This window comes from Mesoplodon mirus, assembly GCF_964341445.2.
Source record: "Mesoplodon mirus genome assembly, chromosome: 1".
NCBI lineage: Eukaryota > Metazoa > Chordata > Mammalia > Artiodactyla > Ziphiidae > Mesoplodon > Mesoplodon mirus.
In genome coordinates this window covers 211,517,997-211,544,035 of record NC_138976.1, presented here as the reverse complement: position 1 = coordinate 211,544,035, position 26,039 = coordinate 211,517,997, and the positions used below count along the sequence as shown (strand labels likewise).

Genomic DNA, 26,039 nt, shown 5'->3' with positions numbered 1-26,039 from the left:
TTTGTGGTACGCGGGCCTCTTACTGCTGTGGCCTCTCCCGTTGCGGAGCACAGGCTCCAGACGTGCAGGCTCAGCGGCCATGGCTCACAGGCCCAGCTGCTCCGTGGCATGTGGGATCTTCCCGGACCGGGGCACGAACCCGTGTCCCCTGCATCAGCAGGCGGACTCTCAGCCACTGCACCACCAGGGAAGCCCTCAAAAATACTTTTGAGGCCACCCTCATTTGTGACCTCAAGCAGTTGATCCTCTTCTAGCACACACAAAGTCAATTCACCTGGCTTATTCACAAATAGTTCGCGGATCTATTCCTTCCCAGTTCGGGGGTCTTCTGTGGTTGGGAAGTAATGCTCAAACTCTTCTGAAAGGTGAGATAGGTGATCACGCACCAGCTGGGAGAAAGAAGGCCCTGGCTCAGTCTCTTTCAAAATCTCTGCTAATGTATGAAACATGTCAAAAATCCCAATGTGCACTCATTGCCCCCATAATTCCAGTTTGGCTTTGAGTGCAGCCACTTTATCTGCCGACTTGAACACAGTTGTCATTCTCCCCTGAAGTGACAGATTGAGTTTGCTGAGCAGGCTGAATATGTCACACAAGTAAGCAAGTTTTGCGACCCATTCTGTGTCACTGAAATGTGCTGCCAGTGGTGACTGTTTTTCTAAAAGAAATCTCTGGAGCGGCTCTCGTAACTCAGAAACTCTGGCCAGTGATATACCTTCAGAAAGCCATCTCACTTCTGTGTATAAGAGAAGACGTGTGTGCTCTGCGTCCATCTCCTCACAGAGCTGCATGAACGGACGTGAGTTAAGGGCACGTACTTTAATGTGGCTGATAATTTTAATCTCATCCTGCAAAACATTGTTAACTTCAGGTGACATTTTTTGGCTAGCCAGCATTTCTCTATGGATGACACCGTGCGTAGACTTACATTCAGAAGTGACCTCTTTGACCCGAGCAGTAAAACCAGAAAGCCGTCCAGTCATGGCAGCCACTCCGTCCGTGCATATGCCAACACAAAATGACCAATTCAGAGTGCACATAACATATCCTCATGCACATCCTCCTGAAAAATATGTCACATAAAAACAAGCACTGTTGGGCTTCCCTGGTGGCGCAGTGGTTGAGAGTCCGCCTGCCGATGCAGGGGACATGGGTTCATGCCCCGGTCCAGGAGGATCCCACATGCCGCGGAGCGGCTGGGCCCATGAGTCATGGCCGCTGAGCCTGCGCGTCCGGAGCCTGTGCTCTACAACGGGAGAGGCCACAACAGTGAGAGGCCCGCGTACCGCAAAAAAAAAAAAAAAGAAGAAGAAAAAAAAGAAAACAAGCATTGTTGCCTTGTTGTCAACATCAGTAGACTCGTCAACCCGGATTGCATACCACGGTGACTCATTAATCCTCTCTAACTATTGTGCCTCAATATCCTCTGCTATTTCATCAATTCGTCTAGTTATGGTGCTAGCCAAAAGAGGAGGAACATGTGCCACCTTTTGAAATGCAGCCTCTCCTAAAAGTTCACGACAAATGTCCTTAGCAGCAGGCAGGGTCTACTCTTCACCAATAGTAAAGGGCTTCTTAGCTTTAGCAATGTGGTTAGCCACTAAGAATGGTGCTCTCAGAGCAGACACATTTGATGAAGTGGTGGCCTTCAATAATTGCTTCTGTCCTTCGTGTTCACATTATTTTTTCTTTTGAAAAATTCCAAAGGCTTGTCTTGTGATGCAGGGTGCTTGGTCTCCATGTGGCGAAGCAGTTTTGAAGGTTTCATGGCTTTGCTGGCTAGGCAGTCACCACATATTATACAAAGCGGGCTTGGAGAATGTGAATCACCTGTTGCAATGAACCCATAATTTAAGTAAGACTCTTGGTATTTTCTTTTAAATGCAGCTTTCTTTTTGTTGGCAGTCTTAGGGTCTTCTGCTGTCTCATTAGGTATCTCCCCCTTTTCAAAGAAGCTCTCCAGTGACGTTTGTTTTTTACTCATTTTGGCTAGGGTGAGCTTGTGGGCTTACATGTGACTGAGACAAGTGCGCAGTGTGGGAAAGAGGTGCAGACGAAAGTGGTAAATAAAATAATGGGCGGGCCACACACAGACTAAAATAAGTATCGGATTCGACTTCAAGCCTGCCACCAGATACAGCTGAAGTACATCAACTCACTTGCCACTATAAAGCCTGCTACCAGATGCAGCTTGTCACTTGCCACTCACTGATAGGGTTTTGATATGAGTCTGCAAGCAACTGATTTATTATGGTCTCTGTGCAGTCAAACCTCTCCGCTAATGATAATCTGTATTTCCAGCCGCTCCCCAGCGCTAGCATCACCCCTCAGCTCCACCTCAGATCATCAGGCATTAGATTCTCATAAGGAGCGAGCAACCTAGATTCCTCACGTGCACAGTTCACAGAAGGGTTTGCGCTCCTATGAGAATCTAATGCCGTCGCTGAGGCGGTATGTGAGCAATGGGGAGTGGCTGTAAATACAGATGAAGCTTCGCTCGGTTGCCCACCGTTCACCTCCTGCTGTATGGCCTGGTTCCTAACAGGCCATGGACCAGTGACAGTTCATGGCCCAGGGGCTGGGGACCCCTGATCTAAGAGAAAGGGGAGGAGAGAATTGAAATTGGAGAAAATATCTGTGGATTAAAAAAATTCTTCTATGCATAGGACAGAAGAGGATTTTCTCCATAAAATTTTCAGAAATAGCTCCTTTAGATATACTTAAAAAAAATCCTTACTTAAAACAAACTTTTCTGCTATTATTTAAAAAAACAAAAAACAAACAAAAAAAAATAACAGGCTTTACTTGGGGTACTTTAATAGCCATAATGCTAATATAAGACTGAAGCAAAAATTGTGCATGCACCCCTTATTATCTAAATGTGAGTGTGTGGCTTTATACAAAATTAGATTCATTTTCAATAAAAAATTCAGTACTACATAATTACATGCACTATGAGCTGTAAACTTGAAAGGTTCATTATATTAAAGGAGCAACTAAGGATATTCCTTCAGACTCACTTAGAAAAAAAGGGAAGAAAACAAAAAGACAGAAAACTATCCTTTATAAACAAATGGAAAATGTTAAAGCATTCTGAGTTTTATTACAAATAAATTTGTTAAGGACCCCAGAGAACTTAAGTACACTGGGAAGAAAATGCTAATTTCTAGACCTAATATGACACAGGCAGCTCCCAAGGAAAGATGGAAGGAGCTAAAGCTACCACCCTCATTTCTTAGTATAATCAATTAAGCTTTTTGCATCTAATCAAACCCAACTATACTCTCACACAACAGTATTATCTTCTGGTGGTTTTAATACAAAACATTTCATATCCGGGACTTGGTAAATATTCAAATTATCAAGTTCATTTTCCTTCCATCCCCTATCTCTGCCACCTACTAATTCCCTTTCCAAAAAAAATACTTAAACATTAAAAACCACTGTATTAGTTTCCTAGGGCTGCTGTAACAAAATTACCAAACTTGGTGGCTTACAACAACAGAAATTTATTCTCTCATAGTTCTGGAGGCCAGAAGTCCAAAATTAAGATCATGGCAGGGTTGGTTCCTCCTGGAGGCTCTGAGGAAGAATCCCCTAGCTTCTGATGGCTGCCAGCAATCCTTTTTCTTCCTTGACTTGCAAATACATCTCTCCAATCTCTGCTGTCTCTGTCTTCACAAGACCTTCTTCTCTTTGTTTTTTCTCTTTTATGAATCTTCTCCTCTTCTTATAAAGATACTTGTCATTGAATCTGAGGTTCATTCAGATAATCCAGGATGATCTCACCTCAAGATCCTTAAGGTAATTACATCTGCAAAGACCCCTTTTCCAAATAAGGTCACATTCATAGGTTCCAGATTGACATATCTCTTGGGGGGCCCACCATTCAACTACAGTCACTATCTTTCTAGGCTCAGTCATATCCTAATTCTGAATAAATGCTTACTTCTTTAAAAGAATTTCAGAAACATGTCATATCATCCTTTTTCTAAACCTTGTATTATTTCACATATTTTTATCTGATAATTCTTTTCAATTGGGTCTATTTTCTTATAAATCCTTTTAGCGTTTTCATGAGTCACTGTGAAAAAGATTGGCATGGTAAAACAGGTAGACAGTAAATGCTTTTACCTACAAGAATATTATTTTTGCGGATTACCAAAGTAGAAACCTCAGTGAGTCTTATATATTGATCTGGGTAGTCTTCAGTTTCACTGAATTATGCTTTAATCTCTACCTATACACCTTAACCAGGATAAATATTCTTATAATGATAAGGTTAAACATATAATTTTAACTTAGGTACAAAGGAAGTGTTCGAACACTGCCTTTAATTTTTACATTATTACTGTTATTTCATTCATAAACTAATAAGTTACCAATGTGCACATCCTCAGGTGAAGTCAACTTTTTGAAAGAACGACTTCACAGAATGGGAATGTCTCCAAATTCTCTGCATCAGACGAAAGAACAAAAATTTCAGATTTATCTGGTGATGCAGATTTCATTATCAGTGGTGGAAAAGTACTTTCTTAAATGAGTCTTCCAACAGAAGCTGCTCACCTTTTTTGTAGTAACAGAAGAAACAACACCTCCTCAGCTCCAAGTTCAGGCTACCCACCAACCCTAACCTTTGTCCAGCTGCAGAGAAACACAAGTAAGCTGGCATGAAGCCTGGGAAACCCTGCCCCCTCCTCCACTGGGGTCTGACTGTGTGTATAAAACTCTCTGAGGGCGCACACGTTTACATACTCACATAAAAGTTTCAAAATATCAGTGTTATCCTTCAAGAATAATGTGACTGATGCAATAAGTTTAAAGTTCAGAAATCTAACAGAAAAGCACAGGACACAGCACAAAAAGAGAGCAACAGGCAACACGTCTGCAATCTTCACACCTACGGAAGCTAAAGAATGCATTTTGAATAAGGACTCTGCTACAGAAGCAAACAACACAGCATTAGTCTCTTTACCCAAAATGTTGCCTTTTCAACTAACATCTTTTTGCCTTATGCTCTGTTTTGAGGAACAAATCAAGATGGGCGTGAACAATTCATACCTCCACCAGGAATAATTGCCAACTTTGTTTCAACCAGGCCCATTTTTGCAGAAGAAGCTAAAAAGGAAAGAAGAAAGTTAAGTAACATCCACATCATCAAATTCAAATATGACGACCTGAAAAAGTTAGGAAAATAAGCTACAAATATTCTGTTTACTAATTAAATTTGTGCCACAAATCTTTTTAAAAATCACTTCAGAAGGCATTTAGTTATGGAAATAAGTAAACATTCTAAATGATACACATTAAGAGATTCACACAACATTTTCTGTTAAAAACTGCTTGGCAGAGAATTAATTTTTGATGCAGAAAGACCGGGGTTGTGACTACATAATTTGACCTGATACCGCCAAGTCATGTTTGAAGGCTTAGATCTCATTAATTATTCAGGATGAGGAGAGAGGCCGAGTCTGACAAGTATGAATTCTTTAGCTGCCTGAACAGTCCTCCAGATCAAACAGCTTAATATAGCATATCAGATATGGCAACTTTTCAAGACCAAATCTCTAGTTACTTTTGACAAATGGCTTTGCTGTTGACAGCTGGACAGGGTTCCTCTTTCCATGTTTGTTTTCACGGCTACTTTAAAACATCTTAATTATTTCCTTATTTGCATATCCAAATGTACTTGGACTACTTCTCATATCCTGATTCCCAGAACTTGCATTCTTTCAGAAATGGATTGCGTGTAACTTGGCTTTTCAATTTAAAACCCAAAAATCTCAGTCAAGAAAACAAAGATCTAAAATAAAGTGAAAAGGGGGAAAAGTACACATGGATTAGCAAATGCAAATTCCAAGAGCCAGTTACCATAAAATTAGTAAAAACATAATTATATTGACTCTACATTTAACAGGCAGCTCCGTCAGAAGAGACAGTGGGAACCAGGGGAAGAACCGTGACAAATATTTGCTGCCTACCTCGCCCAGTCCTTGATCCCAGAGCCCCTGTATGTCACCCCTATAAGGGACAAGGATACAGACAGCACTGTGACCATACAGAAGATAGTGTTGAGGACAGCACTGGCAGCATGCAGTACGCTGGCAGGATAACAGAAGTGAGAGCTGTGACGCCAGACTGCCTGGGTTCAAATCCAGCTCATCACTGATCTGGGTCTTGTTTCTTCACCTGTCTCTGCACTAGCTTCCTCAAGCACCACAATATGTACCTATCTCACAGGGTTGTTGCTAGGCAGATTAAGTGAGCTAATATGTGTCAAGTATTAGCTGAACACCAAGTCAATACTCAGCACATGGTTAGCACTAATTGTTTCCTTCATTATTTTCATAAACACTTCATCCAGTCTTCAGAAAACCATGCAGGAAGAAAGTGAGCCTCAAAGAGATTAAGCTATTACTACTATAGCTAACAATAATTATGTGCTTAGACTAGGCATACGCTGTACACGAACTCATTTAACCTTCATAACAGTAACCGTCATTTCCCCCATTTCAGAGGAGGAAACTGATCTAAAAAGGGCAGGACCTAAGATCCAAATTCAGTCTGTCTGACCCGATTCCTGTTCTCCTTTCCTCCTGCTAAGACTGAACAAGATACTATAAAAGACTGTTTTCTTAACTGGGAATTTTAAATACTTCATTAAGTCCAACAGGTGATTTTTTTCTACACGTTCTCTTCAACAACAGGAAAAAAATAAAATATTTGGAACGATCTGAAGAGTAAGCACAAACCTCATTTTAAAAAAGTTATGTTTTTATATAGGATTAATTCTCACCTGCTACTCTTATATCACATGCTAAAGCCAGTTCAAGTCCACCACCTAAAGCGAGTCCATCTATTGCTGCAATGGTTGGCACTGGAAGATTAGCTGAAATAGAAAGAAAGATTTTATGCTTCTTCAGTAAGAGTGTTACCTTACTATGCAATTTATTTTACATTTTTTTCTGTGAATATAATTTTAAACGGAATATTGTCTACAGACTTTTGTATCCCTCTTACTTTTAACTAAATAAGCATTTCATTCTTCATTATTCTAGAAAATGTAATGATCGTACAGGGTTTCATCACATACATATGCAGTAATATCTTTAAATCTTACCATATTATTGAAATACATTCATAAATATTTTCTGTTGAATTAAAAGAATCACAGTTCTGATTCTGTAATCTTCAAGCCTGAAGTCTTTTATGAGATGTTCTGGTTCACACAAATCTCAAGTTCAAATGACTTAGGTATAATGCAAAATTCGTGACCCTTTTATAGGTTACCTTGGTGCTCAGAATGATAGAGCCTCATTCAAAGAAGTAATACATCTACTCAAACAAGACAGAAGCAGTCCAAGTGGTTGCTGGGCGCCAACCCGCTAGTTCTACCATTTGGCAATGAGTATGATGAACAGTAGCTAGAAAGTGATCAGGCTCTATCAAATACCACACACTTCAGATGGAAGAGACACTGAGAACCTGCCCAAAAGCATGACTGGGAAGGGGTGAGCCAATCACAAAACTCAAAGCCAGATTTTCTTTAGTCCAGAAACACTATTATTTTAATGAAACTTTTGTAAATATACAGATTTCATTTTTTATAAGTAGTTCAAAAACTAACTGGTTAATTATTCTGTGAAGCAGAATCCTTTCTATAAATTTTATTTTGACTATGGGAATGTGAAGTTAGGCTGAACAACCTTAACATATGAATAAAATGTGGATATTAAAAAGGTACCATCTCGGGGCCTCCCTGGTGGCGCAGTGGTTGAGAGTCCGCCTGCCGATGCAGGGGATACGGGTTCGTGCCCCGGTCTGGGAGGATCCCATATGCCGCGGAGCGGCTGGGCCCGTGAGCCATGGCCGCTGGGCCTGCGCATCCGGAGCCTGTGCTCCGCAACGGGAGAGGCCACAACAGTGAGAGGCCCGCATATCGCAAAAAGAAAAAAAAAAAAAAAAAAAAGGTACCATCTCCTAATTTGTTCTCACCACAAACAAGAAATAATAATTGTGTGACATGATGGAGGTGTTAGCTAATGCTACAGTGGTAATCATATTACAATATGTAAATACATCAAATCAACACATTCACCTTAAACTTACACAAGTTATATTCCAATTATATATCAATTTAAATAAATATATAAAATAAAAATGAATAAATAAAAATAAAATTTAAAAATACCATCCCTAGAAGTCTCTCTTCCAAAGGTATTCTAATATGTGAAATTCCTCAGATAGAGAACTTTATTCAAATTTGTTGAAGTACACTGAGTTTTCTTCACACATGAAGAAATTTATCAAATTTATTCTAAGAGCAAAGCTGAAATGGCTGGGATAGAGCACACATAGATGCTGCCACTTGAAGCAAAAGGACCACCTGATAGAGCAGGGATGAATGGGGCTTGGGAACAGGGCATATTTCACTATTTGCACCTGTCTGAGCATTTGGGGGGAGGTGGAAGCTTGAAAGGACAGGACAAATTCAAAGGTGCTCCACACAATGTGCTTTACAGCACACCTGGTAAAAAAATGAATAGACAGCTATGTCAGTGTTTACAGTCAGGAAATGAGTTTAATGAAAAAATAAAATCTAGTTATTTTATCCGACAAAAAAGAAAAATTAAAAAAGTAATATAATGGCAAATTAATCCGACTGCCTTCCAAGGTCACCTCAAGCCACTACAAGTACAATGGAATTACTGTTACACAGCTCCCAATCCTCCTTCCTTTCTACAAAGCTAGCTATAGAAATTATCATATTTCTAGACTCCTTGAATCTGCTATCTCCCCATTCTCAAGTCTCTCCCATCAAAATCTTTCCCTAGGCCTCACTATGTATGGCCTTGGCTCACCTCCATCTAAGACAAGCGTCTAGAGGGAACAGAGTAAACACGTTTCACCACTCCCACTCATCTCCACCTCACAGCTCTAGTCCCACTCATCTCACCGAGACCATTCTTGCTCCGCTTACCGGTGATGTCTTTTTCCTATCCTTAACTTTTACCATCTGTATACCAATGATATACAAATCACCACTTCAAACCCAAACTTATCTCTAAACTGTATCTCTACAGTTACCTGCCTGTTGGACATCTCTACTTAAATACTTTATCATGTTCAAATCAACTTCCTGTCAATCCTTCTTCTAGATTCTATCTCACATTCACCAAGCATCTCCATTCACCAAGTTACTCAAGACAGACACCCAGGAGTCATCCCAGATGTCCTCTTTTCCAATGATCTCACATCTAATTGTTTTCTAAGTCCCGTCTAACAGGTCACAATTTGGCAAATCTCTCTCCCTTTTATACAGCCAAAGTTCTGGGCCCCCCTCATTTCGCACCAGCAGGAGATCTCTAATTGACCTCCTTCACCTGCAGTGTGCCCCTTCCAATGCATCTTCCATATTTCTTGCAGGATAATCTTTCTAAAGTGCAAACAGGGTCATGCTCTTCCCCTACTTAAAACAGTACAATGATTTATTCCACATTCAGGGTAAAGACTGTGAAAATTTTAGCATGGCACAGGAGGCACCTGATGAACTAAGTCTGCCCACCTGCCCAGCCCCTTCTCCAACCTCGCACACCTACTCTGTGTTCCAGCCCCAAATTACTTAAAGCACCTTCAGAAGTCATTCGCATCCAAACCTGCATACAAGCTGCGCTCTGCCTGGAACGCCTAGCTAGTCCCTAATTATCTTTCAAGGCAATGCTCAAAAGCCCCTTGCTTTACGCTTCCATGGCACTCTGTACACACTTTTCCAGAAGAGCATTCACACCACCTTACTGTCCATTCAGAAGTAAAGATTAACATCATATCAATGCTGGTCAATAACATCCTTCTGACCACTCTGGAACAAACCGCAAGATTTTTCATTGCCTCTTCTAACTCCATTAATTCTGGTATTCTCTCTACTCTTCTTCTTGTTATTAACTTCTTTCATTTAATACTTTAACGGAACAACATGAATATATGCAGCCCTATGGAGCTACAGAAAAGAAAAACTGCAGAGTTCCTAAGATGGAGAGAGCAACAGGAAGAGAGTGGGGTATTCTCTCCTTGCTGTGTAAAAATGCTGGTCAACAGTGAGTGTCTTCAGCACTCACTAAATATCTGCTGGAAGCTGACGTGTCAGAAAACAAATGAACAAAAATGAGTTTAAAGGGCTTCCAAAATCAAACCCAAGCCTGAAATATGTGTACCACCAAGTTCCAGTTTCTGAAAATTTCAACTCATGGTAAATAGGAGTTATTTCATATTCCTTAGGGTTTTTTTTCCCTAAAAATAGGAACAAATTGATGTGATATATATGGAAAGGAATTTTTCTTTACATCAAACTGTGCATTGAAAATGTAGACTAAATAGAAGGGTAAAAGCAATAAAATGACTGTAAATTACGAAAGAAATATCACTTCATAATCTCTAAAGCATAATGGAAAGAACACAGGAAAAATTCCTGGTCATCTGTAATGTTCTTAATACTGCAACACAAAGGCAACGATTGCCTCAAAAAGACATAAAGCTTTGCTCTACATTTTTATTAGTTAATATTCTCAAATAAATATGACACTTAAAAATCACACTTAGCCAATAGAAAGTTAAAAAGCACCATTTTTTCAGAAGTATAAAATGTCACTAGAAGGAAAAAAGTTAAAACACAGATGAAATTGATTAATGAATATATACCCTTTCCCTTCATTGTGAGAAGTCTATAACAAACATTACTTTGATAAAATAAAATGATGGGGGAAGGGGCATGTTCAACAGACAGGTTTCAGGTTCTACATGACTTGAAGTATGAGGATGGGGTTTATATAATGCAGTGGTAGGAAAGGAGAAGAAATAAACAAATGCAAACATGCTGACCTGGGAGATGAGGGCACTGGTGGGAAGGGGCTAAAATGAATCATCTCGTGCTCAAGTTTTTCTTAATTCTGAAGTTAGAAAATATAATACTTTTCTGCTATATGCTTTACTTTCTGGAAGTAAAGAAAATTATTTTTAAATGTGACAGTTAAGAACTTAAGATATTTTCTCAAGGAGATAAAAGCTTTTAACATTGCAACTTATATAAAAATATATAATAAAAATGACAAGAAATGTGGGGTCCTTATATTACAAAGAACACGGAAAATGGGGTATTAATACTCTCAAATCATTAAATAGGTAAACTACTTGGTACTTTTGAATATTAACATAAATTAGCATTCTGTAAAGCTGACTATAAAATTTTTCCTACTAAAAGAATTATTTAAATAGAACTGAATTAGCATTCAATAAGTAATTAAATTTCAATCATTTTACAATATTATAAATCCTGAAGTTCTATATAATCTTAATTTTTCCCTGAAAGATGTTTTTCTTGTAAACTTTTTTCAGGAAAATATGTGACCTCAAAATACATGCTAGTTTTGGGCTTCCCTGGTGGCGCAGTGGTTGAGAGTCCGCCTGCTGATGCAGGGGACACGGGTTCGTGCCCCGATCCCGGAAGATCCCACATGCCGCGGAGCGGCTGGGCCCGCGAGCCATGGCCGCGGAGCCTGTGTGTCCGGAGCCTGTGCTCCGCAACGGGAGAGGCCACAGCAGTGAGAGGCCCGCGTACAGCAAAAAAAAAAAAAAAAAAAAAAAAATACATGCTAGTTTCATAGTTACCTAATATGCTTGTTTTTATACATAGTATTTCTTCTACTTGGGAGCACTTAATAATCTTAGAGAAAACTCAATAAAACAAACATCTGAAAGGCAGATTATTAGTTTCAAAGAACCAAGAAATATCAAATTGGCAGTTGTATCAGAGTGCGACTGAATGAAACGGGAATCGCCACGAGCAGTGGCTATTCCCAACAGCAATAGGAAGAAATGATGACTCAATGTATTATGCAACCAACAGGATTAGATACTATTTTGAGCTTAGCACCAGGAAATGAGCCAGGTATGACAAAGAAGATAATCATCCTTTGAATTCTCCTAAAAATATAATTAAAGCAAACAATTAAAGTGTTGTTATTTTAAGAGAAAATAAATGAGCTACAAAGCAGGCCCTGTCTACTCCAGAGTCTGCAGGACACCCTCTGCGAGCATAACTGGAGTCAGAGGCCACGAACGTGGGGGAAAGACAAGTGAGGGGCTCCTTTCAGCTCTGAGATAAATACAGTACATAATGTAGGTTTTCAGATGTTTCTAGAAAAACATAAACAATGCGATTATTAAGGGACTGCTAGTGTCAGTCATGAGTTTTAAATTTGGTTTTGCTTGAAGAATAGTGTTCTTATAGAAATCACAGAATTAAATATTTCAAAACAAATGCCCATCTAGTAATACCAGAAGTCTGACTTTATTGAAATCGTTCAAGGAGAATAGAAATAAAATCAAGGTTAACTGAAAGTTATAATAAATTCCAAATTATCCCTAATTTCAGCTAAAACTTTATCTTCAGGTTAAGTTGCCATCAAGTTTCAAAGGAACCACAAAAAAACAAAATAAAACCACTCCTGCCCAAAGCCTGCATGCTGGCTGCACGTTGTCTCTCCGGAGGTCCAGCCAGGGCCGCTGAGAAAGGAACAGGCCTGACTAGATGCCAACAAACACAGTCACCTCATCACACCAGGGGCTGGAGGCCCACAAATGGGAGCCACCCTTCCCAGGACTCAGAAAAGTGACCACTGTGCAATCTGAGAAAAGCTGCTTGATTTTTCTAAGCCTACCACTTATGCACATGCCTTCCTATCTTTCTACGTAGCTACCTATGGATCTAGCAAAATAGTAGAAAGTGCTTACTATGTCTGGCCACTCTCCTAAGCACCTCAGAAATATTATTTAAACCTCCTACCAGCCTTATGACATCAGAACTATTACTGGGTTGAGGAGTTGCTGTTAGTTGCCTAGGATAGCCACAACTGGAGCACAGGTGGTCTGGCTCCAGGCTCTCCCCTGTACCCATTATTGCCTATCACCAGTTCTTACAGCCCAGACCCAGAGTCCCTGAGGAAGGACTCAGCAGTGTTAGCCATCCTTTCCAAAGGACATGCAACCATGTACCTGAGGAAAGGGAAATGCTGAGACTCCTAAGAAACTCTGACAAGCACACTGGTTCTGTGCTCTTCTAACTCTTGGAAACCCAGAGCAATACCACAGTTCAGTGGATCCAACTGGGGAAACCTCAGGAGCCAGATAGATGCAAGGCACCAGTCAGTTGACTATAACAGAGCTCTGACTTGAGTTTTCCCTGGGAACCCCCAACCCAGACTGTCCCCAGTATATGACTATATAGGTTATTAAAGTAGGAACAGCCAACACCTGAGCATCCCCTTCCTACCAAAATTCCAAATCAAATAAAGCCCCCCTAGGGGAAATGCAGAGAGGGGATGCTGCTGAGGTTAAATCCCCACATGCTCCCACTCAACAGCCTTGTCTGGGAGATTATAATAAGTGTAACTGAGCAATGACTTCCACTGTCAACTGCTACTTCAGATGGAATAGAGCCCCTGGCACTTCAAATGCTGCTTGACAGGGCAAATGTAGTTATTTTGTTGCTAATAAAAGTATAACACTAGAAGTAGTTTACTTTTTGACCTGTAGGAAAAAACAGCCTTACTGCCTTGCTTCATTAACTCTCAGGGTCTATATCCTTGCTTTTCAAAGTGGGGTTGTGGACCAGCAGCATTAGCATCGCATGGAAGCCTGTTAAAAATGTAGAATTCCAGGTCTCACCCAGACCTACTAAAACCAGGATTTGCATTTAAAAGAAGATTCCCATGCAAAGCTCTGGATACCTCCTCTAACCCCCAGAGAACCTGACAATCTCATCAATCCACAAAACTGACAGAAAGAAGCAGTAAGGGCCTTAATTCTTTGAGTAACAGTAGTAAAGGGAAAGATGGTCAAGATTTACATACAAATATTTTTAGCAGCTTTATGTGTAACTGCCCCAAACTGGACACAACCCAAATGTCAGCATGTGGTACATCCATACAAGGAAACAATACTCAACAATAAAAATGAACCAACTACTGATCCATGATAAACATGGTTGAATCTCAAAAAAAAGTATGCTGACTAAAAGACAACGTACAAAATTAATGCATACTGTGTTCCATTTATAAAACATTCTCAAAAGTGGAAACTAGTCTCTAGTGTTACGAAGCAGTTCAGTAGTTTTCTGGGGACAGGTGCAGGGCAGGGAGGGGAAGAAGAAAAGGATTACCAAGGGCCATAAGGAAACTTCTGGGGGTGATGGATATGTTTACCATCTTGATTATGGTTATGTTTTCACAGGTTGCAGTTACCATACTGTACACTTCAAAGTTGCAATTTACTGTATGTCAATTATACTTCAATAAACCTGTTTTTAAAAAGTATATGACTTGATTAATATAAAAATGATAAACAAAAGAAAGTATACTAGTTCCCTGATCTTTTAAAAACAAGAGAAACAAAAGAAAGTACACTAGTTCCCTGATCTTTTATAAACAAGAGAGATATAATTTAAAATTGATAAATCAAGTAATACAGATATGATTCAATTTAGAATTATAAAGAAAACAGTAAGAAAATATGATGGGATAAGAGAAAGGTGGGAGGAAAGAATTTAAAACTGGAAATATGCCGATTCCATCACCGCTTATAGTAAGAAGTCAACAGAACTTTCTAAAGGAACAGAGGACCAAGTACACTACATAAAGTTCTAATAATAAAGATAACCAGGTGACACAAAAATATAACCCTTTCCCATTATTAGAATAAACCTATAAACAGAACCATGAAAACACACAGCATACTTAAGATTTTTTTTTAATGTAAAATCACCAAAATCAGAAGGCATAGGAAATCATAATGACAGACCTAACACCAAACATTATCAATACAGTTAAGAAGCTATAACCATCAAGTAAGAAAACAACTCCAACTGGATCACAAAACGAAACCCAGCTAACAAGCAGAACAACAGAGAAACATCTAGAACAAAACAGAAAATAATATTTTAAAAATATGAAAGATGTCAAATACACAGTCAAATACAAAGAAAATATCTCATAACCTTAATAAATAAGGGCAACACTGGGGTAAACATTAAATAAACAAACAAACAAAAAAGGTACTTATTAAGGCTTAATAAAGCAAAAATCCACAATAAGGATCTAGCAGTGATAAAATACCTATACACCAACTAACACAGCATCCACAAAGCAAAAGCACAATAAATTCAAAACAGTACAAATGTCACAGCCATTCTCTGACCAATATGCAATAAGTAAACTAGAAAATAACAACAAAACTACTAGCTAATTATAGACAAACACATATGGGTGGCCTGGAGGCACATTTTCTTCCCCATTTTAGTAACCTAGCAGAGAGTTGGCTCAACGTGTGAGGATCAGTTTAGCAGGAGTGCAGGCTCCAGCCACCTGCCTCCAGAGGTACTTTCTAACAAAGCCACTCACTTTCCCAACTGGAAAGTGTCCAGTGTACATGGTCATACAGATGTTCTCTTCTTCCCTGACATACTAAATATATACAGCATTACAGAGGTGGGTTCTACTCTCCTATAACTTTTGCCCCCAAGTTTCTTCTTCCCTAACAAATTATTTTTTATCTAAATGGCTAATTCAAAAATGAATACATGGGCATATTCCTGGCTCAACTATTCCCTCCTTCTTCCTTCTTTTGGAAATGCACCTGGCCTCCAAGAACACAGGTTCTCCTCCATGCCTACATGAAAAGTGCCCTGTGAGTTATACGACGCTGCATCTGGGCCAACTGCTGTGGGAGGTGGCCAGAGCTTCAGTGTAGCTCTGACTGGGGTAAGCTGGTCTAACGCTGGAGATCCAAATGAGCAAATCTCATCAACAGATCTAAAGCCACAACCTTCAACTGAACAGTAATAAAGTAATAAAGATCATATCAGTAATAAAGATAACATTTTGCCTTTTTTTCTACTTTTTATTTTTCAATTTATTCCAAACCTCAGAGAGAAGGATGATTTCTATTTATTAAGGCTCCCTCAGATTCCCTAGTAATACATATAATGATATTTTCTGCATTGTTGTTTATAATAGTAAAAAACTAAAAACTACCTATAAGCCCATCAATAAAGGAATAATTATATACATTATGGTATATCCATAGCAAACAATAATAGGAAGTCATTTTTTAAATTGCAGTGATAAAAATCCACATTGGAGAAAACTAGATTCTAAACTATTCCCAGAAATACTTTTTCAAATACAGTGTCTACCACACAGCCAAAGAATAACCAAGGAAACAAGATACAGTAAGAACCAGTAGAAAAAAACAATTAAGAAGAAAAAGATCCATGTAAAATTGAGATCCAAAATCATCAAACACTGATTGTCAAAGACATAAAGTCAAGCAGGAAACTGTAAACTATAAAAAGTGACAAAACAGATTTTTTAGAGAACGAAAACAAAATAAAATAAAATAACTCAATGTTTATGACAAATCAGGTGCAGCTTACAAGAAAACTAGTGAGCTGGTAGATGGGTGACAAGAAACTATTCACAGAGAGGTAAGGAAAAACAAACAGATGGAAAATACAGAGATAAAGGATATAGTAAGAAGGTCTAATATATGTCTAACTGGCAGAAGATAAGTGAAATAAAGATCCACCTGAATGAGTTTAAAATAAAGCAGTGGTTTATATCTACTAATCCCAAACTCCCAATTTATCCCTCCCCCACCCCCTTTCCCCTTTGGTAACCATAAGTTTGTCTTCTATGTCCGTAAGAATAAGAATACACACACACACACACACAAACACACACACATATGTGTATATATTAATATAAAACTGAATCACTTTGCTGTACACCAAAAACTAACACAACATTGTAAATCAACTATACTTCAATTAAAAACATAAATAAACTAAAATAAAGCAGCAAATTAAACCTGAATAAAAAATAAAGGAATTAACAAAAACCAGAATTGGGATTAATAAAACAGAAACAATAAAGAACAAAGCCCAATACAGATTTTTTTTAATGTATAATGAAACTGAAAAGCGTCTGGAGACTGATCAAAGAAAAAGAGAAGACATGAATTACCAATATCAGGAATGAAAAGGGGACATTATTGTTGGTTCTTCTGGTATATAACAGATTAAAGAATATTATGGATGACTTTAAACCAATGCATTTGAGAATCTAAATGAAATGGATAAATTCCTAGAAAACTAAAAATTTCCAAAAATAAAATTTAAAAACCTGTTTATGTGGTTCTTTTCATATATACATATATGTTTGTACATAATCTATATATCAATGTATGTAAATATATATTCAAGTAAAAGCCAGGAAAAGGCCCCAAAATATACATATTAAATTAGCATATTAGCAGTAATTACTTATGTGGAGAGAAAGGGAATGAGGGAAAGCTACTGAAAAGGCTTTTAAATTTTTACATTAAACACATACTCAGATATTGCCTGTGGAATTAAAAGCTAACAACCATGAAAAAGACAAAAAAAATTTTTAATGATTTTTTGGGGGGGCTTGTCAAATTCTAGAATATTCTAGGGTAATATCTTAGAGTAAGTGACAGAGCTTGGTTGATAAGCCCATTACTCCTGCTATAGTTAGGAAAACATTATAATTTTCACAAAATTACAGTCATAATGTAATTAACAACCAATGAAAGTCAGCAAAGGCAATAAAATTCTAAAAAGAGAAGAAAAACCATCAGTTGCAAACTGTGATGTGTAACTACTCTATTCTAGATTACAGATCAATAAATAGGGGATGTTAACAACTCATAAGGGAAAACAACTGATTCCTAGATACCTGTGTCAGTTTTCCATCATTCTTGGCAAGAGGATAAAGGAAACTAAAATTGAGATCTGTAAGTTACTACTTGGAAAACTAATAAAGGTAGCTAACTAGAGTATTTCATTAATCAATCTTTCACATACTATAATTCAGTACTTCCAATTTCTAATTTGTAATAACATCAAATGGTGGGGGAAGAGTAAAATATAAACTGGATTGCAACCAATCTAACTAAATTAATTACTGATTTTTAAACAGCTCAACCCGCTGACCAACAAACAATTCTGCAAACTTTGAAAATGTTCTTGACTAATCAATTCTTAACACACTACATCTAAAATAAAAATCAAATAATCATTTAGGCAATAGCAAAGAAAATATAACAAGTGCATAATCTCTCAAACTGGATTATAACAGTCACTGTGGTAACAATTAAGTACTTTCAGAATCAGCTTTATTTCAGATAAAGTAAAACAAAAAAGAAATCTGAAAAAGCTTTGAATTCTATAATGGTGAAAACTTAAACTGCAGGAAAAAAAAATAAAAGAAACCCTCTGGATTTTTCATGAATAAGTATCAGATGCCTCTAAATCAAATGGAAAGCTTAAAATGGATATACCTAGAATTTATGAAAGCTCTTTTGTATTCATTACTCAAGAATCTCTAAATCTTGGGAATTCCCTGGTGGTGCAGTAGCTAAGACTCCGCACTCCCAATGCATGGGGCTGGGGTTCGATTCCTGGCCAGGGAGCTGCATCCCACATGCATGCCGCAACTAAGAGTTCACATGCCGCAGCTGAGGAGCCCACCTGCTGCAACTAAGACCTGACACAAATAAATAAATAAATATTCTTTTTAAAAGATCCATCTGCTTTAAAAAAGAATCTCTAAATCCTAAAATGGGATACTAGAAAGAGTTTTAGGTAGATTTATAGCTTTACAAGCACATTTCTTAGTTTAACATTTTATGTAATTAAAAAGAATATAATGACTAAATGCATGAAGTGACAAATACAACACTTTAAACTTTGGCAAAAAATTATTCATACTTTATTCATATTCAAAAACTCTGAATTTACACCAGAGATTATTATTAAACATGATAAATTAGCATCAGAGACTAATATTAAGCCATGATAAATCAGACGTTATGCTTCACAGAAAGGTATATATTTTTATATATATATATATATATATATATATATATGTATTTTTTTGGTGTGTTTTTTTGAGGAAAACTTTTCCAAATACTCTCATTTGTAGTTTACTTACAAGAAATCAAATTATGGGAAGTATTTTCCATAACCAGGAAAAGTTTCAGATAACTAGTTTTTTCTAAACGGATTTACAACCAAAAAGCCCAGCAAGTCAAATTAGGGTGCCTCCCAAAATTGCTTTGGGAGCTTTGCTAAGCGATGGAGCTTTTTCATCATTTGCCAGCCAAATAAGCAGCTGCCCATAGTAGGCTCAACACTTGTTTCCAAAAGGGTACATGGTTAAAGTCACCAGTAACGACCATGTTGCAAAATCCAAGTGAATTCTTTAGCATTCACCTTACCTGACCTATCAGCAGCTTTTGATCAATCAGTCTTCATGAAAGACTTTCTTCCGTTGGGTTTTCAGAATACTGTTTTCTTCCTACCTCCCTACCCTGGCTGATCCTTCTCAGTCTCCTTTATGGTTCTTCTTTTTTCATCCCAGACCTGACACATTATAATGTCTCAGGTTTGGCAGACTTCTTTCCTTCTACAGTAACTTTCTAGGTGCCTCACCCATTATCAAGTCTTCACATAGCACCAACATTCTGATGACTCCAAAATTTACAACTCAAGCCTGGACTACCTGCCTAAACTCCAAACTCCTCTATCTTGTTGCCTCCTTGACATCTGCACTTGGATGTCTACTAAGCATCAACTAAATTCACATTTCAAACTTGAACTCCTAAGTTACACCTCCAACTCCAAACCAGCAAAGGGGCAGCTATCCTAATTTACGAATCACAATAACTAATCAAACGGCTCCATCCATGTTCCTTCTATCATCCTCAGTCACATCCCAGAAACAACATGAACTGGGATGGAAGAGACAGAATCAAACTCAGGCCAGTACAGGCATAATTCCTTGAATTTTAGGTACAGGCAGACAGAAAGGTATTCCAGCAGAGAATCCAATCTGAAGATGAGAGGAAAGCAGTACAGTTTGGGTCACCTGTCTACACCAATGGGATCCCCGTCAATTTACTCTTTCAACTGGGGATCTACCGTGCCAGTTACTATGCTAGATACTAGGTACAGGTGGAGGAAAAAACCCACTATGTTCTCACAAGAGAGAGGAGATAGGAAAAGGAAAAGTACCATACAGTAGAGAGAGGACTAGAATCCACATTTTCTGCCTCCACATCAAGAGGTTTACAAATGGTATGCCTTAATAAACATATATCAAAACAATTCATAGAAACTCACTAGATTTTGGGAATGTACAAAATTTAACTTTTCTACAACAAAATAAACATCTATGGCAATGTCTCTGAGAAAATGTTATGCTGAGCTGATATTCTTACATAAGAAAAACTTTATATTATGAAATAGAATGTAACCTCTAGCTTAAGATAAAGATGACAGAAAGAAAGATAGATCATGTAGTTACCAAAACATTAAAGAATACTCTCTTGTACAAAGCTAGCTAGGCTGGGACAGGCAAAGAGTTTAATTCCAATAATAAACCCCTGCAGAAAGGAAGCAAAGATAAAAGTCTGACAGAAGTGTGTTTCCACTATATCGTGGTGGGTTTTTCTTTATTTTTTAATTACGAGTGACTTGTTTTGTATTGCTTTGAGCCTTTCAATTCTAAACTTCAAAATCATGCCAACAAAAGTAAAATAAATGAGAAGCACTACTTGAGATGAGGTTTATCCCATAAAATTTACATAAGATTTTTCATACAAAATTTTTCTCTTCTGTTGTACAAAAATTTGACCCAGAGAGACAGTTTTTTCTGATAGAAAAATGCATAAGAACAGGAGATTTTTCAATCACATGAAGAAAAGCTAATCAGAGAATTTGAAAACTTTCAAAATTAAATTATTTCCTTTTATAAAACATTACAGTATAACAAAATCTTAAGAAAAAAGATGTTTGTTAGATAGATGAATTTTGTGATCCAGCCTTTTAACATAATTACCTGTATTTCAATGCAAATTCAGCTCTGCATTTACATGGCTAAATTAAAGCTTTTGCAATTTTATTTCATCAGAAAAAAAAGGAAAAGGAAGCCAGAAATGCCTGGCATTTTAAAGAATCACTGTGGAAGATTATTTACAAAAATATCATCCACATCACACTAGATTCTACAATTTAAAATTCTGGTGAAAACCTATTTTAAACATTTCTTTTTTATTAGATAGCAACCCCTTGAGGCCTCAACTTGAGAGAACTGGGCCTGCCCCCTCAGAGTTTCTACTTCACAAAGAATTCTAAAAATGTTTTCCAGCTCTTCATGAAACACCATCTAATTAACAGAACAACTAGTCATAAGTAGATAAACACCTCTGCTCTAGAACAGCATATTCTACACTGCTAATTTGCACAATGGAGGTCCCAGTAGTGAGGTACCCACATCATGCACCTGGAGGAGGGATGGTAAGTTCAGGAACAACAGCCGTTATTAGACTGGGATCATCTCATGTTTGTGCAACCATGCTGACTTGCTGATGCCTAATACTTTAAAATAGTCAGTTAACTGCTTTCAACCTACACATCCCATACCTGAAGGGGGGCAGTGAGGACATCTAACAATGAGAATTTCTTTAGAATAAAACATCTCAAAACAGAGCCATAAGAGTTGGTTTGTTTTTTTTTTTTTTTCCCTTTGAAAAGAGCAAAAGACCTAAATTTTGTTCTAGGATTTTGGAGTTACTTTTTAAGAAGATGCTTTCTAAGAAGCTAGGAAAAGTAAAGTAAGGAATTTAGTGACTCAAAACACAGAACTTCTTTCTGACCTCTATTTTAATAAAATAGCTTTCAAATGAGTCTAGTACCTCTAAGTTCCTTATAGACTCTCTTTTATTAAAAACAAGCACAGCCTAATAGTCACTATGATCAAGAATAAAGTCCATTCACCCTTCAGACCACAGAGAAAGATACTCTAAATGTGGAAAATGACAATATAATGAAACAAAAGGGGAAAGTGGTATCAAACAGGTAGGATATATTCTGATTTGTACTATTACTGATACTGCTACAATGACCAATTTCAATATATGTATGGTTGTTGAAAACCAGCTCATAAAATTCCTGAAAATTTAACAATCCTCGAGTCCATATGAACAGGCGCCAGCACATGTACATATAGAACAGCCCCAAGAGTACAATGCAGGATCCTCCTCCACCAGCATCCACTAACATCCACCAGACAAACCATTTCCTCCCATGGAAAAAATAGCCCCAGGAAGCCCTTCTCTAGGAGAACTATAGCATAAGGACCAAGAAGAAAGCTGGAGGCCTATGTGCAAATCTGGTCCATAAACCAATTTTGTTTGACATTCAAAGGGTTTCTTCTCAAGAAAAACCTTAAAACTAGGAGATATTTTCTAAAAATCTAGAATTCTGGCTTCTCTTGAAAATAAATAAGAAAAAAGAATATAAGAAAAAATGCAGAAAATTATTCAAGAAATAACATAAGAAAGGTTTGCAGAACTCAAGATATATGAAGCTACTAAAAACATGGATCTAATTTGACAAATATAAAGAATATATGTAGCATGCATATATAATGAAGCATAATAATAACAAACTCCCTTAAAATCACCAAAGTAAGAAACAGGTCAGAACTAATACCTTATCTGCCCAGGTGTTCTTCACCTATTCTTCCACCTGCCTTCTCAAACCCAAAGTTAATCACTGAAGTCTGTGTTTATAATTCTCATATTTTTCCTCTATGTGTGCATGTATATGTATGTGATTTCATTGCATTTACACATCTCTAAACTATATACTGTTTTGCATTGCTTTTAGTTTTACAAGACATTATATGTTGTTTTAACTCAACATTTTTCAAAGATTTATCTTTGCTGCTACATGTGTAAGTTATTTATTTGCAAGGCTGCCCATGTCCAACTGTACAAATATACCAAAACGTCTATCCATTCTCCTGTCATTGATATTTGTTTGTTTTTAGCTTTTTAATATGAACAATATTGCTACTATAAACAGTATTTTTCTTATATCCTGGTATAAGTAGTCTCCCTGGACACGTGCAAAATGCCTATAGCATAGTGCTGTTTCAAACTCTAAGTAGCAAACCACTCATTAGAAGACCAAAATCAGGAAGTTTTAAAAATAAAATAGGATAGTATCAAACTGCAATGCACAAAGAAAGGTAATTATTTCATGAATCTTTGATACCCACCCACCCCTATGTGTTTACTGGACCAAATTGTAAGTATATTTGCTACTGTCTAGTAAAAACAGTCTTAAAGTCACCCTTCTAGGTAAATACCCCATAAAAATGTGAACTATTGACTCTTTTGGGATGTGGATGCTCAACTTTGTAAGATAACACCAACAAACTTTTCCTAACCACTTACACCAATTTATACTCCCATTGAAAATGTATAAAACTTCCTGGTGATCCACTTCCCCGCTAACTTTGGTAATGTCAGGCATAAGAATTTTTGGTTAATCTGGTAAATACAAAATAGCATCCCACTGTGGTATTAATTTCCATTTCTGTGATTGCATATGAGGTTGATCATCTTTCCATATGTTTACTTCCTATTTCCCTTTCCTCTTGTGTGAAACATTTTTCTGTCTTATTGATTTCCCGGCTGCACGTATGTATGCATGTGTTGATCCATGTCTGCATGTATATATATATATATGAATCCTTTGGCAGCTATGTGTTTCAAGTCTTTTCTCCCAGTTTGTGGCTTTTCTTTCTCCTTTCTTCACAGTGTCTTTTAATGAACGGATGTTCTTAATTTCATAGAACTTATCAACCTTTCCTTTTGTTTTGTATTTTGTGTTTAAGAAATTTTTCACTCCATCAAGATCATATAAGTTTGTTTTACCTCATAAATGTAGTCAAATCTTTGCCATCCCCCAGTGATCTCAATGCCTTCTCTCTCCTTATCAGTTCCCCTACTTCTATGGGTCTGTTTTGGGTTCTATATTCCACCCCATTGGTCAATTTATCTATCCCAAAGCCAGTAATATACCATCTTAACTTCCATATCTTTAAAATAAGTCTTGAGTACTAATAAGGCAAGGACCCTCATTTTCTTCTTCTTTAGAAACGTTTGGCTATTTTGGGGCCTCTTTATGATCATCAAGTTCCTCACAAAATTAATGTACTTTTAAGTTAAATCTGTACATTGAATCATTTGTGAGAATCATCTTTTAGATACTGAATCTTCCTATTCAAGAAGACAATGTCTCTATTTAATTTTTTAAATGTCTTACAATAATGTTTCATAATTTTTCCATACAGCCTGCATATGTTTCTAGATTCATTTTTGTTCCTACTGTCAATAATATCTCTTTCTGACTGATATCTTTTGTCTGTTGCTGTTGGCAAAAAGGCAATTGATTATTTTTTAATATGGATCTTATATTCAGCCATCTTGCAACACTCGTTATTTCTAATAATTTGTGGATCCTTTTAGATTTTCAATAGAGACAATCACTTGAGAAAGACAGTGTTATATTTCTTCTTTTTCAGTCATTATTTTATTTCTATTTCCTGCCTTTCCACAAATGCCAGGATTTTCAGAACAATGTTGAACAGAGGTGGTGATTGCAGGCCTCCTGTCTTTTTTTTTTTTTTTTTTTTTGCAGTACGTGGGCCTCTCACTGTTGTGGCCTCTCCCGTTGCGGAGCACAGGCTCCAGACGCGCAGGCTCAGCGGCCATGGCTCACGGGCCCAGCCACTCCGCGGCACGTGGCATCTTCCCGGACCGGGGCACGAACCCGCGTCCCCTGCATCGGCAGGCGGACTCTCAACCACTGCGCCACCAGGGAAGCCCGGGCCTCCTGTCTTTTTCCTGATTTTAGGAGACCACTTTTACATTTTACTAAGAAATACCAGGCTAAGAAAACTCCCTTCTATTCCTAGTTTACCTTTAGCTTTATCTGTGATAGATTTGACATCTCTCATTCTTTTTATCAATCTATTGAGAAAAACGTATGACTTTAATGTGATATCTTTGTCTGGTTTTGGTATCAGGGTGATGCTGGCTTCGTAGAATGAGTTCAGAAGCATTCCTTCCTTTGCAAATATTTTGGAATAGTTCACAAAGAGTAGGTGCTAGCGCTTTTCTAAATGTTTGGTAGAATTCACCTGTGAAGTTGTCTAGTCCTAGACTACAGTTTGTTGGGAGTCTTTTTATTATGTATTCAATATCATTACTGGTAACTAGTCTGTTGATATTTTCTATTTCTTCCTGGTTCAATGTTGGGAGATTGTACATTTATAGGAATTCTTCCATTTCTTCTAGGTTGTCCATTTTATTGGTGAAAAATTGTTCATAGTAATCTATTATGATCCTTTGTATCTCTGTGGTGTCAGTTATAAATTCACCTTTTTCATTTCTGACTTTATTGATTTGGCCCCTCTCTCTTTTTCTTGATGAGTCTGGCTAAAGGTTTATCAATTTTGTTTACCTGTATCTTTTGACTTACATGTAAAGTGATTATTGATGGGTAAGTGCTGCCATTTTTAAAATTGTGCTTGGGTTGTTTTTGTAGTTGTTTTTTGTTCTTTTTCTTGCTCTCTTCCCTTGTGATTTGATGATTATCTTTAGTGTTATGCTTGGATTCCTTTCTTGTTTTGTGCGTGTGTATCTATTATAAATTTTTGGTTTGTGGTTACCACGAGGTTTATGTATACCATTATATATGTATTAAGTAATTTATTTTAAGCTGCTCCCCTCTTAAGTTCAAATGCATTTTAACAACACTGCATTTCCATCCACCCCAATATTTACTGTTTTGACATCATACTTTACATCTTTTTGTTTTATGTATCCCTTTACTACTTATTGTGGATATACGTAATTTTACTACTTTCATTTGTTAACTTTCCTATAGTTTTGTATTTGGTTGATTTACTACCTTTACTATACAGTTGCCTTTACCAATGATATTTTTTTCTTTCATAATTTTCATATTTCTAGTTGTGACCTTTTCTTTTTTTAAATTTATTTTGAGGTGTGTTTATTACCCTTTGGACAAGTAAGCAGAACGTCCAGCT

General features: G+C 37.3%; 1 protein-coding gene across 2 annotated transcripts in view; it reads right to left on the bottom strand.

Annotated features, from left to right (window-relative positions):
- The window catches only part of AUH (AU RNA binding methylglutaconyl-CoA hydratase), a 165,184-nt gene that overhangs the window by 71,820 nt on the left and 67,325 nt on the right, over positions 1-26,039 (bottom strand). For both annotated transcript variants that reach the window (XM_082620281.1, XM_082620280.1), the window contains 2 exons: positions 6,797-6,889; positions 5,062-5,118 (listed from right to left, as the gene is read on the bottom strand). In XM_082620281.1, coding sequence (XP_082476407.1) covers positions 5,062-5,118; positions 6,797-6,889 — 150 coding nt within the window. The remainder of the gene's footprint in view (positions 1-5,061; positions 5,119-6,796; positions 6,890-26,039) is intronic.